General features: G+C 42.3%; 1 protein-coding gene across 1 annotated transcript in view; it reads left to right on the top strand.

Annotated features, from left to right (window-relative positions):
* The window catches only part of LOC120048976 (phospholipid-transporting ATPase ABCA1-like), a 301,645-nt gene that overhangs the window by 250,853 nt on the left and 30,622 nt on the right, over positions 1 to 20,170 (top strand). The window contains exons 41-44 of the mRNA XM_038995238.1: positions 797 to 926; positions 1,328 to 1,448; positions 14,798 to 14,860; positions 17,899 to 18,005. Coding sequence (XP_038851166.1) covers positions 797 to 926; positions 1,328 to 1,448; positions 14,798 to 14,860; positions 17,899 to 18,005 — 421 coding nt within the window. The remainder of the gene's footprint in view (positions 1 to 796; positions 927 to 1,327; positions 1,449 to 14,797; positions 14,861 to 17,898; positions 18,006 to 20,170) is intronic.

Below are 20,170 nucleotides of genomic sequence, written 5' to 3'. Positions count from 1 at the left end.
CTGGTTTGATTCCAGGCTGTATCACAACCGGCCGTGATTGGGAGTCCCATAGGGCGGCGTACAATTGGCCCAGTGTCATTAGGGTTTGGCCGGGGTAGGCCGTCATTGTAAAGAAGAATTTGTTCTTAACTGACTTGCCTTGTTAAATATAGGTTAAATACAAAAATTTAATTAACTAATATATCTTGGAGATATAAGAAAGCTCAGGAAATATTGTAGTTTTTTTGGACACATATTTAACCCCTTGTTTTTGTTGGAACAGAACTACTTTCGTACTTTCATTAATTAGTATGGGTTACCTTCAGACGAGTTCTGGGGACAACACGCTACAGACTTTTGTGAGAAGACGGATTTTTGGGATGTCTCATGATCTGACAAACACCGCTGTAGCTCGGCCACCTTCCACCGCAGATGCTGAAGGCCGACATAGACGGATGTGGCGGATTGAGATGCAGCCCATGCAGGAAACTGATATATCTAGCTTAAACTGACAGATTTTCATCTGGATTTTAAAAAAAATATGTTGCTTAGATTGGCGCATGGGTGCGTCTATGGACGCAGGATTAAAGTCAGGATTAAAGTCAGTTGCTGTCAACTTTAGAGAGACATCTAGATTTAGATCCAATCCTATTGAGTTCCAGGGGCAGCCATCTGACATGATTATTGTACATCGTAGTTGCGAAGAACAGAAAGGCCAGCACGCTGGCTCCCAATTGCAACCTCTATTAACAATGTTTTGATCCACAAAGATCTTCATCAGGTCTTTAGCAGTTTCAGTGTGTTTTGTCTCTCCCAGGGGAAGACCGTTTCCAGGACCCCCTCAGCTGGGACATGGTGGGGAAGAACCTGTGTGCCATGGCCATCCAGGGGGCAGTCATGTTCACCATCACTCTCCTTATCCAGTATAAATTCTGCTACAAACCCAGGCAAGAATAGAAGAAGAATGTATTTAAGTAAAGATGCTTCCATACAGTATCAGAGATGATTTCTCAAAAATGTTTAGACCCATTCCTTGTTTACCATTTACATATTTTATCCATTTATCTTTTTATTAGCCCAATAATGCATATTTGTCATTCGACATCTTGTTAACATTGTTAGTGAAATATCATTGTGTCCATCCTTTTTGCTTCACCTAATTATGAACCGAAGTTGTCATCGTAACTTATCTCCATTACCTAAATTGCATTTTGTGACAAATTGAAACAAATTCTCCCATTAGAGAAAAACATTAGCATATATTACTAGGTTGTCATCATTTGGGATTTATAATGTTGGCTCTATAGGGATTGTGAGAATGTGGGGTTTAAGCATTTTTGTTCTTCAGACTGATTTCTGGAAAGTCATTCTCCAAGGAGGACGAAGATGTGGACGTGGCTCGGGAACGTGCACGCGTCCATAAAGGCGGCGCCGAGAATGACCTGTTGAGAATCTGCGATCTCTCTAAGGTACATTATCACCGTTTACTACCACACTCATGGTAGCAACATCACCTTACAAGGTTATATTCATTCATGCATGCAGCAGCAAAACATTGAGCAACGGAAACGAGCGTTTCTTATTGGACAAGATCAGGTAGTCCCTCTGGGTTTCAGCCTGTGTGCTTCTGTTTCATTCCTAGTGAATATGACCCAGGTCTTCAATCCCCAAGGGCTAGGGTCTGTTCAACTTTACAAAAACTTCAGATAGAAATCTATAGAACAAATATGATTTCCCTTCACGTAGCATTGGACATCATGGCAGCTCTATTCATTACATTTCTATTTGCAACAATCTGAAGTTCTAAACGTTTCACCTCACTGAATGCGCCCCGGCTGTTTCTATTTGATTCCTCCTCCCTCAACGTTGATACTGTGATGTCACTTATCGGTCACAGTGTGCCTCTTGCCTGGTTCCCCATATTGAAATAAATGTAGTGTGGTATTTAGTTTGGTATTTTAGGTAGAAATTGTGCACTAATATTTCAATTTAAAAGCCTGTTATATTGAATTAAGTGCCCTATAATATAGACCACATGGAGAATTCAATCAAAATAATTTTTTATATGAATAAAGGCTTGCTAAAGTTTCAAAATTCTTCATTTTGACATGTCCCTTCGTCAACCCTGTGTCACTTCTAGGAAGATTTCAACCCACTAAACCAAAACAATTCTCCAAGTTTCACCACCATTGTAAAGCCCTAGTTATTTTGTTGCTTTGACAAAGTCATTTCTGAAGACTATTATGGTTCTACTCTTTTTGGATGTTTTCTGGTGTTTTGTGGTGGAAAACTGAGCTGGTCGAGTAAATTACGTCAAACCTGTTACCCATATATAGACAGCCTAGAAATGTTTAGCAAGTTTTTTTTGTGAAGCTTGCATTCAATTATCACTCCCTATTGCACACAATAAGCTTCCATTCCCTCTGTCACTGCCTGATTTAAAATGAAATCCTCAACCCTGTAACTTTTTGAGATGGGAAACCAGGTTACACTTCTCAAAAGGCAACACATTGGTGGAAAGACCCATTTGCTGATTAGATTACAAGGCAAGGATGAAAGTGAGCGGATATAGGTTGTGTCACAAATAGCACCCTATTCCCTATGTAGTGCATCACATTTGACCAAATCGCTTTTGACCAAATCGTCTCAGATCTGCTAATACGTCTTTAATTGAACGTTACTGAATATTTTGACAGGATGGGCTCCTTCCATCTAGGTTGTTAAACCTGTCTAGGACAGGGGTTCCGCTAGCGGAACTCCTCCCACATTCCACTGAAAAGGCAGAGCGCGAAATTCAAAAAATATTTTTGAGAAATATTTAACTTTCACACATTAACAAGTCCAATACAGCTAATGAAAGATACACATCGTGTGAATCCAGCCAACATGTCCGATTTTTTAAATGTTTTACAGGGAAAACACAATATATATTTATGTTAGCTCACCAACAAATAGAAAAAAGCACAGACATTTTTCACAGCACAGGTAGCATGCACAAAATCAACCAAACTAACCTAGAACAAACCAAAGAAACCAAGAAACAACTTCATCAGATGACAGTCTTATAACATGTTATACAATAAATCTATGTTTTGTTCGAAAAATGTGCATATTTCAGGTATAAATCATAGTTTACATTGCGGCTACAATCAGAAATTGCACCGAAAGCAGCCAGAATAATTACAGACACCAACGTGACATACCGAAATACTCATCATAAAACATTTCTGAAAAATACATGGTGTATAGCAAATGAAAGACAAAGATCTTGTGAATACAGACAATATTTCCGATTTTGTAAGTGTTTTACAGCGAAAACATAATATAGCCTTATATTAGCTTACTACAATAGCCTACCACACGACCGCATTCATTCATCAAGGCACGTTAGCGATAGCAATAGGCACGTTAGCGTTAGCGAATAAACCAGCAAAAGATATTAAATTTCACTAACCTTCATAAACCTTCCTCAGATGACAGTCCTATAACATCAGGTTATACATACACTTATGTTTTGTTCGAACATGTGCATATTTAGAGCTGAAATCCGTGGTTATACAACGTAGCATAACGTAGCATAACGTGCTAACGTAGCATCTTTTCCCCAGAATGTGCGGATATTTCTATTAGACTCTCACCTATTCTGACCAAATAGCTATTCATAAACATTACAAAAAAATACATGTTGTATAGGAAACGATAGATCCATTAGTTCTTAATGCAATCGCAGTGTTAGAATTCTAAAAATATCTTCATTACGACATAAGACTTAGTTATGGTAAGGGAATAACCAAAACCTGAGCGCAAAGCTACTAGTACACAGTTCGACAGATATATGAAATAGCATCACAAAATGGTTCCTACTTTTGCTGATCTTCTATCAGAATGTTGTACCTTTGGTCCTTTGTCCAGAAGCGTCTTTGTTTGGATTCAGAACGTTCTTTATCCCTCTTGAATTAGCAAGCACACTGGCCATGCGGCGCTAAGCTCTCCAACCTCAACAAAGTCAAACAACGCAACACAACTAACGTCCCGAATAAATTTCAATAATCTAATGAAACTATATTGAAAAAACATACTTTAGGATGATATTGTAACATGTATCAAATAAAATCAAAGCCGGAGATCATATTCGCCCATAACGACTGGTTTCCAGTAGGCAATAACAGGTCCCGACACGCGCCTTGCAGAAAACAGAAAATTGGGGACACGTTGTTCCAAGAGGGCTTATTCAACGTCAGACAGAGATAATCAACTCCTTTTTCCTCTCACTTCCTCTTGACATCCGGGTGAAGGTGTATGACGTGTACGTATAGCCATACCTATCATGGCCATTTATAGGCAGTCACTTGAATAGAACATAGATTTCAGACTTTCCACTTCCAGGTCACAAAGTGTGCTGCCAAATGAGTTCTGTTTACCCACAGACAAAATTCCAACGGTTTTAGAAACTAGAGTGTTTTCTATCCAATAAAATTAATAATATGCATATTGTACGAGCAAGAATTGAGTACGAGGCCGTTTAAATTGGAGACGTTTTCCCCCAAAAGTGAAAACAGCACCCCATGTCCTCATCAGGTTAAAGAGAGAGATTTCTGAAAATGTGCCACCGTCCATATGTGTGGGATTTGAACATGGCTCCACTTCAAATCAGGGCTGAGTTAAGAACACACCAGCTGTTAGTCCCTGGTGACTTCTTAAGTATGTCATCCAGGTCTCAGAGAGTCGGAAGGCTGGGGAAGGCTGGCGAGGTGTCACTCCACAATGTATTTAGTATTTATTAGAACTCCTGATTAGCTTTTGCCGAGAAAGCAGCAAATCTTCCTGGCGTGCGAACAGGAAACAACACAACAAATAAAATGCATAATATACATAAATATACATACATAGCACTACATTTACATTACAATTGATCCATTCAGCAGCGACCCACAGCTAGTGCATTCGTCTTAAGTTAGCCAGGCGAGACAACCATATATCACAGTCGTATCCCATCCACGTATCACATCCATAAATCACTGCAAAATACAGTACAAAAGGCTGAAAATGGTCTGTGTGTCTCTCGCTGTAGGGAGAAGTGTGCAAAAAAGGGAAGGGTTTGATTTTCTGCGAGGCAACACCAATGAGGTCTCTCTCGAGCTGTGCCGCTAAGCCCGACAACACACTTCCCCCTCCCCCCCCACCTCGCAGGTTTGTGAAGTGAGTATGCAAGTGGTGCTCGGTATGCTACAGTAGGTAATGGGCACCGCTTAATCACCGCCCAGATTAACACCCTGGCTAAGACCAGATGTTCCTTCCACAAGCCCGTAATGGCAGGAAGCATGGCCAAGGCAACAGCCCTTCGTCGACATCTGTCCAAACTTGACGTCTCTTCAAACCCTCCCTCGCCATCTCTCGCAATCGCTCACTCACTCCATCTTTCCCCCTCTCAATCTATCACGGACACACTCACCTACACTCACAAGGTAATTAACGCTCAAGCTTTGAATAAAACAGTTGGGACGGATAATGCATTGCCGCCCACAGCACACAAGGTGGGAACAGGAGTTACTTTATAAGATCTTGACTCACACTTTGCTCGTCTACTCTGACGTTCCAAAGCTGACTTTCACATTCTGTAACCTGTGATAAATTATCTTAGAGCTATGTATGGTTACCTTTCTTTATTTCATCCCTTGTCAGCCAAGAAGTGATGAGCATCACAACAGCACAGTGCAGTTATCTTTCTATCATGTTTCAATTATAGACACATCTGTTTTGTTGTCATGCATCTCTTCGCTACTGTAGAACTGACAGTGACACTGAAACATGCAGAGAAAGACATACACAACAACAAGACTCTTCAAGGTGCCTCAACATTTGATTTGATTTACATTGGAGGGGATACATGGTGCCCAAAAGCATTGGCGCAGAAGGCATCGAAGCGCTCCCAATGGGCTCCCATCACCTCCCATCACCTCCCATCACCTCCCATCACCTCCCATCACCTCCCATCACCTCCCATCACCTCCCATCACCTCCCATCACCTCCCATCACCTCCCATCACCTCCCATCACCTCCCATCACCTCCCATCACCTCCCATCACCTCCCATCACCTCCCATCACAGCTGGTGCAATCCGGCCGTTGAGCAGAGATAACGAATTGATCAATGAGCGCGCCACCTCGACCGCTGCACCGCCTCGGTCTCGCCATAAATCTGAACATGTCTCTCACGCGATTGACAGCCCATCAATCATCTGTCAGATGCCTCCTCCTCCTCTTCCTTCACTCAGGAAGAAGCATTTACCACCCAAGAACGACTGTCGAGGCCTTATAGGTTAGCATTTAACCTCAGGGTTAGCGGTTACCGTGGCGGCATTATTGATGGGGTCCGTTTTGACGGTGCGTCTGCCAGTTAGCATTTGTACGCCCGAGCTGTCACTGTGACCTTCCAGTCACTCAGAAACTCAGAAAGAAACTTTTTATGGCAGCTGTTTGATGTTATAGGAGTCATGTGAGTACGGTATCCATACAAATGTAGGATCCTAATTTGTGGGTTATTTTGCTGCTTATTTTGCTGCAAATTTGTAGTGTATTTGAGGTTTTGAAAAGATTCTAAAGTTTGTCATTTCCAATTTGAAATTTCAGACTTGATTTGCCCTAACAAATTTATCAACCCCTACAAATATGCTCATTTTGTCACGCCCTGACCTTAGAGATCCTTATTTATTCTCTATGTTTGGTTAGGTCAGGGTGTGACTCGGGTGGGAGATTCTATGTTTTCTATTTCTTTGTTGTTTTCTGCCATGTGTGGTTCCCAATCAGAGGCAGCTGTCTATCGTTGTCTCTGATTGGGGATCATATGTAAGTTGTGATTTTCCGTTTGGGTTTTGTGGGGAGTTATTTTCTGTTTAGTGTCTACACCTGACAGAACTGTTCGCTTTTTAGTTTTGTTACTTTATTAGAGTGTTTTTGATGTTAAATAAAATCATGAACACTTACCACGCTGCGCTTTGGTCCACTCCTGACGACAAGCGTTACATATTTATTATAATCCACATAATAATTCACACTTCCTGTTGCGGCAGGATTATTTTCCTGCTGTAGAAAACTGGCTCAAATGATGATCCTACATCTGTATTAGGACGTGTGAGTTCTGAGCGGTGAGGCTCAATGCTTGGGAGATACCCTAGCATCATTTTGATTTTACCGTTGATAGAATACTGATTGTGAAAGGGATATTTCATCCAAATTACACAATTATATATTGGTTTCCTTATCCCGAATGCAGTATATGGACAAGAATTAGAGCGTTGGATTAGTAACCGAAAGGTTGCAAGATCAAATCACCGAGCTGACAAGGAAAAAATCTGTTGTTCTGCCCTTGAACAAGGCAGTTAACCCACTGTTCCTAGGCTGTCATTGAAAATAAGAATTTGTTCTTAACTGACTTACCTAGTTAAATAAAGGTAAATACATAAATTGACAATCCATGCTTTTGTTTTCATTTCCCTGGCACTGTTTTCAAATGCTTACATTTGACCATTTGTGGCACAAATCCCATCCAAGTCATGGTACCGATATTGTCATTTTTCATGCATCATGTCCAAATCTTCCACAAAGTCACTTAAAGATGATTGGAACTTCTGTACCATGACATAGATTTCTGTCATTTTGTAATTTGGGTGAACTATCCCTTTAATAAAATATTGATGTGATTGCTGTTTCTGTCAATGTTGTAATTTGTTTGACATTTTCTGTGTTTACTGTAAAGTACTATGGATCTGAACTACTATGGAACAACATATTAATACAAGAGCAGCCCAAAGGAACTATTTCACAAATCAAAGTTTGTTAGATGTTTTCAGACCTCAAAAGTAGACTAGTGTTGATCAGTGGGATGTTTTATTTTTATTTTTATTTTTTCACCTTTATTTAACCAGGTAGGCAAGTTGAGAACAAGTTCTCATTTACAATTGCGACCTGGCCAAGATAAAGCAAAGCAGTTCGACACATACAACAACACAGAGTTACACATGGAGTAAAACAAACGTCAATAATACAGTAGAAAAATAAGTCTATATATGAGGTGAGATACGGGAGGTAAAGGCAAAACAAAAGCCATGGTGGCGAAGTAAATACAATATAGCAAGTAAAACACTGGAATGGTTGATTTGCAGTGGAAGAATGTGCAAAGTAGAGATAGAAATAATGGGGTGCAAAGGAGCAAAATAAATAAATAAATACAGTAGGGCGAGAGGTAGTTGTTTGGGCTAAATTATAGATGGGCTATGTACAGGTGCAGTAATCTGTGAGCTGCTCTGACAGCTGGTGCTTAAAGCTAGTGAGGGAGATAAGTGTTTCCAGTTTTAGAGATTTTTGTAGTTCATTTCAGTCATTGGCAGCAGAGAACTGGAAGGAGAGGCGGCCAAAGGAAGAATTGGTTTTGGGGGTGACCAGAGAGATATACTTGCTGGAGCGCGTGCTCCAGGTGGGTGCTGCTATGGTGACCAGCGAGCTGAGATAAGGGGGGACTTTACCTAGCAGGGTCTTGTAGATGACCTGGAGCCAGTGGGTTTGGCGACGAGTATGAAGCGAGGGCCAGCCAACGAGAGCGTACAGGTCGCAGTGGTGGGTAATATATGGGGCTTTGGTGACAAAACGGATGGCACTGTGATAGACTGCATCCAATTTATTGAGTAGGGTATTGGAGGCTATTTCGTAAATGACATCGCCGAAGTCGAGGATCGGTAGGATGGTCAGTTTTACAAGGGTATGTTTGGCAGCATGAGTGAAGGATGCTTTGTTGCGAAATAGGAAGCCAATTCGAGATTTAACTTTGGATTGGAGATGTTTGATGTGAGTCTGAAAGGAGAGTTTACAGTCTAACCAAACACCTAGGTATTTGTAGTTGTCCACATATTCTAAGTCAGAAACGTCCAGAGTAGTGATGATGGACGGGCGGGCAGGTGCAGGCAGCGATCGGTTGAAGAGCATGCATTTAGTTTTACTTGTATTTAAGAGCAATTGGAGGCCACGGAAGGAGAGTTGTATGGCATTGAAGCTCGTCTGGAGGGTTGTTAACCTTTACCGAACCTCAACCCCGTATCCGGGATCACCCCCCACCCCCCACACACTGATTAGCATAGCTAGCATAGCTTCACAAGTAGATAGTAGCATCTAAATATCATTAAATCACAAGTCCAAGACACCAGATGAAAGATACAGATCTTGTGAATAAAGCCACCATTTCAGATTTTTAAAATGTTTTACAGGGAAGACAAAATATGTAAATCTATTAGCTAAACACGTTAGCAAAATACACCACTATTCTAACTCCATCAGTTTCTTACTCCTTCAGGTGCTATCACCAATTCGGCTCAACTAAGATATTGATAGCCAATAACCTATAAAAAAAACCATCAGATGACAGTCTGATAACATATTCATGGTATAGGATAGTTTTTGTTAGAAAAAAGTGCATATTTCAGGTAGAAATCACAGTTTACAATTGCACCGACCATCACAAATCGACTAGAATTACTAGATAGAGCAACGTGTATGACCAATTTACTCATCATAAAACATTTCATAAAAATAGACAAAGCATAGCAATGGAAAGACCCAGTTCTTGTGATTTCAGACCATATTTCAGATTTTCTAAGCGTTTTTCAGCGAAAACACAATAAATCGATAAGTTAGCATACTACATGTGCAAACGTTACCAGAGCATCGATTCCAGCCAAAGAGCGCTATAACGTAATCACCGCCAAAAGATATTAATTTTTTCACTAACCTTCTCAGAATTCTTCCGATGACACTCCTGTAACATCATTTTACAACATACATATACAGTTTGTTCGAAAAGGTGCATATTTAGCCATACAAAACCGTGGTTACACAATAAAAATACTAGGAAATCAAGCCTCAATATGTCTGACGTCATCTATCAGAGTGATCTAGTTTAATTGAAAGCTAATCATATACTTGACTAAAAAATACAGGGTTGACAGGAATCGAAAGACAAATTAGTTCTTAATGCAACCGCTGATTTACATTTGTAAAATTATCCTTACTTTTCAATACAGGGTTCGCCAAGTGAAGCTATACCAAACAAAATGGCGAAATATGCGTTTAAAATATTTCGACAGAACAACAATTTATCATATTAAATATTGCTTACTTTGAGCTGTTCTTCCATCATATTCTTGGGCAATGTATCCTTTCTATGTTATAAACGTCTTTTGGTCGATAGATGTCCTCTGTCCTTCGAAATATCCACTAACGATCGAACGGGACCCCAAAACGTGTCCAAAGTTTCAGAGTGCACAACAAAGAAATTCCTCAAAATCGCACTAAACGGATATAAATTGCTATAAAACGGTTTAAATTAACTACCTTATGATGTTTCTAAGTCCTATATCGAATTAAATTACAGACGGATACATTTCAAGTTGATAACCGAGCCTGTGAAAATGGCGTCCGGAGGTCCCTTCCTGCGTAAGGGCGAGCGTCGAAAGGGGGGCTACTCTCACTCCTTGGTCTTTTATAACCTCTGAGAGCTACGGAGAAGGCCCATTCCACTTCTCATTGGTTACTGACATCCAGGGGAAGGCGGGTGCAGTTCGTGTCGTTCCATAGGATAGACAGAGACCTTAAAAACTGATCTGAAACCAGAGCTTCGCTCTCAGACCTTTCACTGTCTGTCATGGATTTCGCTGTAGAAAGAGTTCTGGGTCACCCACAGACATCATTTCAACGTTGTATGAAACTAGAAGGTGTTTTCTATCCAATATAATTAATAATATGCATATTGTACGAGCAAGAATTGAGTACTAGGCAGTTTAATTTGGAGACGACAAAATGCTAATTCGGAACAGCACCCCCTGTAGTCGCAAGAAGTTAACACAGTGTCCAAAGAAGGGCCAGAAGTATACATAATGGTGTCGTCTGCGTAGAGGTGGATCAGAGACTCACCAGCAGCAAGAGCGACATCATTGATGTATACAGAGAAGAGAGTCGGTCCAAGAATTGAACCCTGTGGCACCCCCATAGAGACTGCTGGGATGTGATTTCATTGTTGTGATTCCAGCTGTTTGGGGCAGTAGAGACAGATGCCTTGCTCTCTCTCTCTAAACCGTGTGTGTGTGTGTGTGTGTGTGTGTGTGCAAAAGTGTGTGTGCGCGTGTGTGTGCGTTTGTGTGTGTGGGCCATCGACCGTTGTCTCTTCCGGGTTAACCGCCACCTCCTTGCTGCCACCATGACAGCCATTATAGCTTTCGGGGCACGAGGGAATTATCCGCTAATTGCCTCTGTTAGGATAGAAACTTTACTTCTTCCACCCGTCTCTACTAGCATTGTAGCAGTGCTGTGGCGCAGCACGCTATCGCCAAAGTAACTTGCAAATCTTGGGGAGTAGCATGTCCAAGTCCCAAGTCCCCAATAATAGCGGATGCCCCCCAGGCTTTTAAGCAAACATGCTTCACATTTGACACACTATCGTGGCAATAAGACATCGTTTTTTTGTCAAGGTTGAACTGGCATCACTGGGGCTCTCTTGTTCTCAAGGTTGCATGGACAGCGTCTCAAATGGCACACTATTCCCTGTAGTGCTGGTCAAAGGTAGTGCACTATAAAGGGAATAGGGTGCCATTTTGGACGTATATTTAGAAATGAGTGGGAAGGGTCGGCTACTACAGTACAATTAAAACTGATGCTTAATCATTTGCTTAATGCTTAATCATTTACCAAGTGTTTCACTGCACCAAAAGGTTGTAACTTAATTTCTGCTCCATTAGTACTGCTCTGAATAGACAAGCTAACCAGGAAGAGAAAACATTGCGGTAAGTAGGTATTTCATGGCCTAATATTCATTCACCTTCATGAGAGTTGAAGTACCTTCTCACAAACATAAATGGAATTGTGTCATGACTTCAGAGAGAAGGCTTCTACATACGTTGAACATACCGTGGCCTGCACTCAGTCATATGCAGCAATGACTTGGAAGGGGACATTAAACTTACATTTACTCATGTCCCTTTTACTACTAACTCATAGCAAATGCATTACATGGATAGGAAACGGCTGGTCAGGGAAAATCTAGAGACACACAGATACAGTAGATGGATGGACAGACAGGCAAGCAGGCAGACAGACATACAGATAAACAGAGCATAGTGATGTCATTACAGTATGCCATTATGCCCCATGGCGCTCTTCCCAAGGATTGTATGATTCAGACCTGAGAACAGGTGGGCAGAAATACAGCTGGCACAATTATCCTGAAATCCTTCCCCAAAGGAGAGGAGGGATGTGTCAGTCCTTCCTGTCAAGGTCTGAATGAGATCTAAATTGCCAGACCTGACAAGAACCTTGTCGAGACTTGTTTATTTTTTCTTACAAGTTGCCTTTGAAACCACTTCAAACTCTGTCTTTGTGGTTGCGCGGTGGAACTTCTGCTCGATGCGCTAAGTGCTTCATTTAGTCAACAATTTGTGTTATTTGTGTACCCATTTTGCTTCTCTAAGTGTCGGTTTGTTTTGCCGCTACTCGCAACATCATGATCAATGATGCCGACTTGAGAATTTATACTTGCCGGAGGAAGGTGATTAGCCTGCTTGGGCCTCACTTCTGGCAGGGGATATTTGATATTTGCTCATGAAGAAGATGAAAAAACAGTTAAATGCAAATTCAAATATCACACGGAGAGTTAGTTTGCAGGCTAGGAGCGGTGAAACTCCAGACACCTGCTTATCTGCAGTTTGCTACAAGATCTAGGCGGGAGCCGAATCCTACACAGAATACCAAACTGTTTTACTCTCTGTATAAACTGTCGATTGATTACTGAGCCCCAGCCCCAGTCTCAGACAGCCCCATATGCCCAAAAATGAAGTATAGTGTTGTTATTTCACCCCTTTGTCCATTGTCTTATGTTATGTGCATTAAAGAGACATTCCACCCCTTTCAACATCAAATTCAACATCTCCAGCACCACCCCATTATCGACATACAGTATGTGAAATCAACGGTTTTCTATGTTTTGTAAAAGATAAAAGACAATAAGTGCATCTGACCCTGCTGGTCATCTATGAACATTTGAACATCTTGGCCATGTTCTGTTATCTCCAACCGGCACAGCCAGAAGAGGACTGGCCGCCCCTCGTAGCCTGGTTCCTCTCTAGGTTTCTTCCTAGGTTTACGGCCTTTCTATGGAGTTTTTCCTAGCCACCGTGCTTCTACACCTGCATTGCTTGCTGTTTGGGGTTTTAGGCTGAGTTTCTGTACAGCACTTTGTGACATCAGCTGATGTAAGAAGGGCTTTATAAATATATTTGATTGATTGATTGTTTCTGATGACATCATCCTGAGACACTGATGGCATAATCTGGTGTGCACGACCTGGTTGCGTTCGAGGCGAGACCATGTTGAAATAAAATGGACTGGATGACATGATAGGTGGTGTACAGGAAATACTACGCTGATCAAAAATATAAATGCAACATGCAACAATTTAAAATATTTTACAGTTCATAAGAAAATAAGTCAAATAAAATCAATTCATTAGGCCCTAATCTATGGATTTCACATGACTGGGATTACAGATATGCATCTGCAGAAGAATGGCACGACAATGGGCCTCAAGATCTCGTCACGGTATCACTGCGCATTAAAATTGTCATTGATAAAATGCAATTGTGTTCGTTGTCCGTAGCTTATAACTGCCCATACCATAACCCCACCACCACCATGGGGAACTCAGTTCACAATGTTCACATCAGCAAACTGCTCGCCCACATGATGCCATACACGCAGTCTGCCATCTGCCCAGCACAGTTGAAACCGGGATTTGTGAAATAGGTTACGAACTGTATTCAGGTCAAGACCTTAGTGAGGACGACGAGCACGCAGATGAGCTTCCCTGAGACGGTTTCTGACAGTTTCTGCAGAAATTCTTTAGGTTGTGCAAACCCACAGTGTCATCAGCTGTCCCGATGGCTGGTCTCAGACATTCCCACAGGTGAAGAAGCCAGATGTGGAGATCCTTGGCTGGTATGGTTACACGTGGTCTGCGGTTGTGAGGCCGGTTGGACGTACTGCCAAATTCATTACAACGATGTTAGAGGAGGCTAATGGTAGAGATATTAACATTTAATTCTCTGGCAACAGCTCTTCTGGACATTCCTCCAGTCAGCAGGCCTGTGCACGCTCCTTCAAAACGTGAGACATCTGTGGCATTGTGTTGTGTGACAAAACTGCACATTTTAGAGTGGCCTTTTATTGTCCCCAGCACAAGGTGCACCTGTGTAATGATCATGATGTTTAATCAGCTTCTTGATATGCCACACCTGTCAGGTGGAAGGATTTTCTTGGCAAAGGAGAAATGCTCACGAACAGGGATGTAATCAAATTTGTGTACAACATTTGCGAGAAATAAGCTTTTTCTGCATATGGAACATTTATGGGATTTTTTATTTCAGCTCATGAAACATGGGACCAACACTTTACATGTTGCGTTTATATTTATGTTCATTATAGTTGATGAGCGTTGCATGTGTTCTGTATTAATAGATTTGTATATACAGTATGATGTAATATACTGAACTGATTTTGATTTGATTTGATTTTGATTTGATTTGATATACTGAACTCCACAAACTAACTGAACAGCAGACATACCATATAGTGCATTGCTTGGGCTCTGGTCAAAAGTATAGTGCACTGTTTAGGGTGCCATTTGGAACGCACACCAGTTCATATAACATTATTGCATCCGTGTCCAGAGAGTTCCTTGTATCCCTCCCTCCCTCTGATTAATTATCATGTCTGTTCCTTGCAGGTGTACTCATGGAAGAACATTCCTGCTGTGGACAGGGTGTGTTTGGGCGTTCCAGCCGCAGAGGTGAGCCACACACAAAAACACACACACACACACTCTCAAAAAAACAAAACAAGGCAACACATGCACTCAAACAAAAAATAATATCCATGTCTATGTACACAGGGCAGCAGCCTCTGAGGTGCAGGGATGAGTAACCGGGTGGAAGCCGACTAGTGACTGACTAAGTTATGGGCAGGGTACTGTGTGGAGGTCGGCTAGTGATGGCTATTTAACAGTCTGATGGCCTTGAGATAGAAGCTGTTTTTTAGTCTCTCGGGCCCCTCTTTGAAGCAGCTGTACTGACCTTGCCTTCTGGATGGTAGCGGGTTGAACAGGCAGTGGCTCGGGTAGTTGATGTCCTTGATGATCTTTTTGGCCTTCCTGTGACATCGGGTGCTGTAGGTGTCCTGGAGGGCAGGCAGTGTGCCCCTGGTGATGCGTTGGGCAGACCGCACCACCTTCTGTAGAGCCCTGTGGTTGTGGGCGGTGCAGTTGCCGTACCAGGCGGTGATGCAGCCTGACAGGATGCTCTCAATGGTGCTTCTTAAAAAGTTTGGCGCCAAGACAAATTTCTTCTGCCTCCTGAGGTTGAAGAGGCGCTGTTGCTCCTTCACCATACTGTCTGTGTGGGTGGACCATTTCAGATTGTCAGTGATGTACAGTACCAGTCAAAAGTTTGGACACACCTACTCATTTCAGGGTTTTTCTGTATTTTTACTATGTTCTACATTTTAGAATAATAGTGAAGACATCAAAACTATGAAATAACACATATGGAATCATGTAGTAACCAAAACATTGTTAACCAAATCAAAATATATTTTATATTTGAGATTCATCAAAGTAGCCACCTTTTGCCATGATGACAGCTTTGCACACTCTTGGCATTCTCTCAACCTGCTTCATGAAGTAGTCATCTGGAATGCACTTCAATTAACAGATGTGCCTTGTTAAAAGTTAATTTGTGGAATTTCTTTCCTTCTTAATGCATTTGAGCCAATCAGTTGTGTTGTGACAAGGTAGGGGTGGTATACAGAAGATAGACCTATTTGGTAAAAGACCAAGTCCGTATTATGGCAAGAACAGCTCAAAAAAGCAAAGATAAACTAGAGTTTCTTCAAGTGCAGTCGCAAAAACCATCAAGCACTATGATGAAACTGGCTCTCGTGAGGACCGCCACAGGAAAGGAAGACCCAGAGTTAACTCGGCAGCAGAGGATAAGTTCATTAGAGTTACCAGCCTCAGAGATTGTAGCCCAAATAAATTATTGCGTCGTCTGTGGATCTATTGGGGCGGTATGCAAATTGAAGTGGGTCTAGGGTGTCAAGTAAGGTGGAGGTGATATGACCCTTAACTAGCCTCTCACAGCACTTCATTATGACAGACGTGAGTGCTATGGGGCGATAGTCATTTAGTTCAGTGACCTTTGCTTTCTTGGGTACAGGAACAACGGTGGACATCTTGAATCAAGAGGGGACAGCAGACTGGGATAGTAAGAGATTGAATATGTCCATAACACTCCAGTCAGCTGGTCTGCACATGCTCTGAGGACGCGGCTAGGGATGCCGTCTGGTCCGGCAGCCTTGCGAGTGTTAACACACTTAAATAATTTACTCACATCGGCCACGAAGAACGAGAGCCAGTCCTCGGGAGCGGGCCACGTCGGTGGCATTGTGTTATTTTCAAAACAGGCAAAGAAGGTGTTTAGCTTGTCCGGGAGCAAGACGTCGGTGTCCAGCAAAAAATATTCTGGGCTGATAATGTAAGAAATAACACAAAAAATATATATACTGCAAAGTTGCTTAGGAGCTAGAATTAGAAATTCCATGTCTGTCAGCGCCATCTTCCCATCTTCTCTCTCTCTCTACCATCTCTCGCTCACACACAGTCATACACACACAAACAAACACACACACACACACACACACACACACACACACACACACACACACACACACACACACACACACACACCATCACACTCACATCCCAGAACTCTTTGATTTCAACACAATCTCCATCGCTGACACGTACACGCACAGCGTGGTGTTCCGTATTCTCCTCACCCTGTTTACCCAAAAAACGTAATGTAAATGCCAGCGGAGTATAGTGAGTCAGACCAGAGCGCACCGCGCACCCCACACCCCACTGTGTTTCATGCATTATTTACAACCGAGCTTAGCCTTACCGCTGCACGTTCACAAGACGGGGTCGCAAACAAGAATGGATCAATGAATGACAGAAATCTAATATTTGCTCCGTGGGTTGCTTGGATAGGTGACCTGACCAGGAGGTCTGTTGTCTGACCAAGTGCCCTGAAGGAGGAAGTGGAAGTATCAGCTCTGTCAGATCGGAGGAGGAAGAGGAGAGCATCGGTGGTTAGGGAGAGAAGGGGGAATGGTGTTCAGAATGCTGTGGGGTGGGAGGGTGTTGAGGGGAGGGCGGGAGGGAGGTTCAGGGGAGAAGGGTGTGTGTGTGTTTGCGTCTTTATATTTTTGTGTGTTTCATGTGTGGACAGTGAGTTGTGTTTCTATTGTAAGACACTAAATGTTGCCACTGAACGGCCATGTGTTATTATGTACATAGATGCCTGTCAATTAGTTTGGCTTCTATGTGTGGATAGCTAAGATAATATTGACACAGTGACGCAAAGTATACTTCTTACAACACACAGTTCCAACAACACAAACAATAACATTTTCTCAATTAAGTCAACAGTCAAGTAAGTCAACAGTATCGAAAGGTCTGTACCAATCATGCATGTTGAATGACTCAGTCCATTTATTGAGTCGAATAAGTATGCTGTACTTGGCCTTCAATTACTCCCACAGAGTCAGGAAATGTTTCCCACTCCATTATCTACAACCAATGGCTTCACCTCAACAAAGTGTCAAGGCAGAGTAGAGCATCTTGATCTTGGGAATCTTTGTCTAATTGTCTAATCCATGTGTGTGTGTGTGTGTGTGTGTGTGTGTGTGTGTGTGTGTGTGTGTGTGTGTGTGTGTGTGTGTGTGTGTGTGTGTGTGTGTGTGTGTGTGTGTGTGTGTGTGTGTCAATAGTGCTTTGGACTACTAGGGATTAACGGGGCAGGAAAAACAACCACCTTCAAGATGCTGACGGGGGACATCGCCGTCTCCGGAGGAGAGGCCTTCCTAAACGGATACAGGTGAGGAGGAGCTAACTGGCTGTTAGCACGCACACGGACACATGCACACGTAAACACACGCACACAGGTGAGGAAGAGTCACCGGCTGTTAACACACAAAAACACACACACACACTCACATACTTGCCACCGGCTGCTACCCCAAGCTACTCATCATAATTACCCACCCACGATGGCTCCCTATAAGGGATAGAGCTCAGGGAGTTTTCTTCGTCTTCTTCTTTTTCGATGCATATCCCAAATGGCACCCTATTTCCTGTATAGTGCACTACTTTTTGACCAGAGCCCCATGGGCCCTGTTTATGTCCTATGGGCCCTGTTCACTATGTAGGAAATAGGCTGCCATTTGGGATGAAGTCCTACTCGCTTTCTCAGCAACTCTTGCTCTCACTCACTTTGGGTTTTGCCATCCCCCTCTCTCACTCTCTCCCTCCCTCTCTTTCTCTCTCTCTCTTTCTCTCTCTCTCTCACTCGCTCTCTTGTACATTCTGTTTTCTTGTCCGTTTGAACTCGTGTTCTCTCATGTCCCTTGTACATTTTTTCAACGTGCTGTCTTGCACATTCCCCATTCTCTCTCTTCCACTCTCCGTCTCCCACATATTTCATTCTGTTGCACACCCCCTCTCTTTCCCGCTCCCGCTCCCTCTCCCTCAATCCCACTCTTGTTTTCTTTCCCCTCCTGCCACACACACATTTTGAGAGAAACAACATCTCCCTTTCCTCAGCTCCGAATCTAGAACTCATCTCTATGGAAACGATGTGAGGCAAACGGTGGATGAATACTAGTTTCTTGCAGTCTCCACTAGTTTGCATCGCCATAGTTGTGTTGACATACAGTAGTTATTCATTTATTAAAACTGGTAATTGACTTTGTGGTGAAGCAAAACACAGAGGGGCCTTAACAAGACAATGTTAATGTTGATTAGTGTTGTCGGCAGTGATCAAAGGCAGTCTCTTGAACCTTCAAGGAAAGAAGAACTGACAGAACGGGGAATAAACGACAGACGTATGCCCACCCTCTGTTTGGATGAGAGAAGACTGAGAGGAGGATGAGAGGAGGATGAGAGAATGATTATCTGAGCTGTGGGAACAACAACTAGGAGGAAAATATAATTTCTCTCCAAATAAAAGAGTTTGTGTTGAACCCTCATATCTCAAATTTGTTGATTGTCTGTTTACATTCCTAAAGCCTGCCACAAATAACCTCCATCCCGCGAGCGATTATTTCCTGCCAGCCCACTGCTGGGTAGAGCTTGGTAGAGCTCGTTTTTCCATTTCCCCTCACAACATCAATATTGTCACGCAGTATATTGTGTAAGGCAGATTAACGAAAACCGTCTAGACAGCGGGAAGCAGTTTAGATGTTTTTCCACTACCTTCAGACTGCAGATGACATGCAAAGATATGCCCCAAAGCGCCGTTCATTTTAAATGACAGATATTGTTTGTGGAAAAGTCACCTGGGACTAAGACTACGTGATGCAAATTGAACTGCTTTGTTGTTCCTCATGTTTGGCTCCATGTAGAAAGCGGAGAGTTTTCTTTTTCTTAACCAAGCTGTAATATTTATTCTGGTAATGGAACAACTTGCTTCATGAAGGGCCTTTCGCCGTGAGGACATTTTCTTTTCACCCAGCCTTTGTGAGATACAATACATGGAGTTATACTTATTGTACTTCCCGAGTGGCACAGCAGTCTAAGGCTAGAGGCGTCATTACAGACCATGGTTCGATTCCAGGATGTATCTCAACCGGCCGTGATTGAGAGTCCCATAGGGCGACACACAATTGGCGCAGCGTCATCCGGGTTAGGGTTTGGCCGGGGTAGGTTGCCATTGTAAATAAGAATTTGTTCTTAACTGACTTGCCTAGTTAAATAAAGGTTAAATAAAATAAAAAATCAATAAAAAATAATGTTCTCTCTTTTAAATGAAGGTATCACCCAGGTGCTGAGTTTTTGAATAGTTTAACTGTTTGAAACAGTTAGTAGATGTAAGACAGTGGTGCACATACCAACTGTATAGGGATGGTGATGATGATGAAGATGCCACATGATTTGGATTGCTTATTATCATCATCATCATAATGAAGATCATAATGCTGTTTTTGTTGTTGTTGATGATGTTGACGATTGATCCTGATCATGTGGCATTATGTGTCTTAATAC

Source organism: Salvelinus namaycush, chromosome 6 (genome assembly GCF_016432855.1).
Source record: "Salvelinus namaycush isolate Seneca chromosome 6, SaNama_1.0, whole genome shotgun sequence".
Lineage (NCBI taxonomy): Eukaryota > Metazoa > Chordata > Actinopteri > Salmoniformes > Salmonidae > Salvelinus > Salvelinus namaycush.
This window is presented reverse-complemented; position numbering and strand designations above follow the sequence as displayed.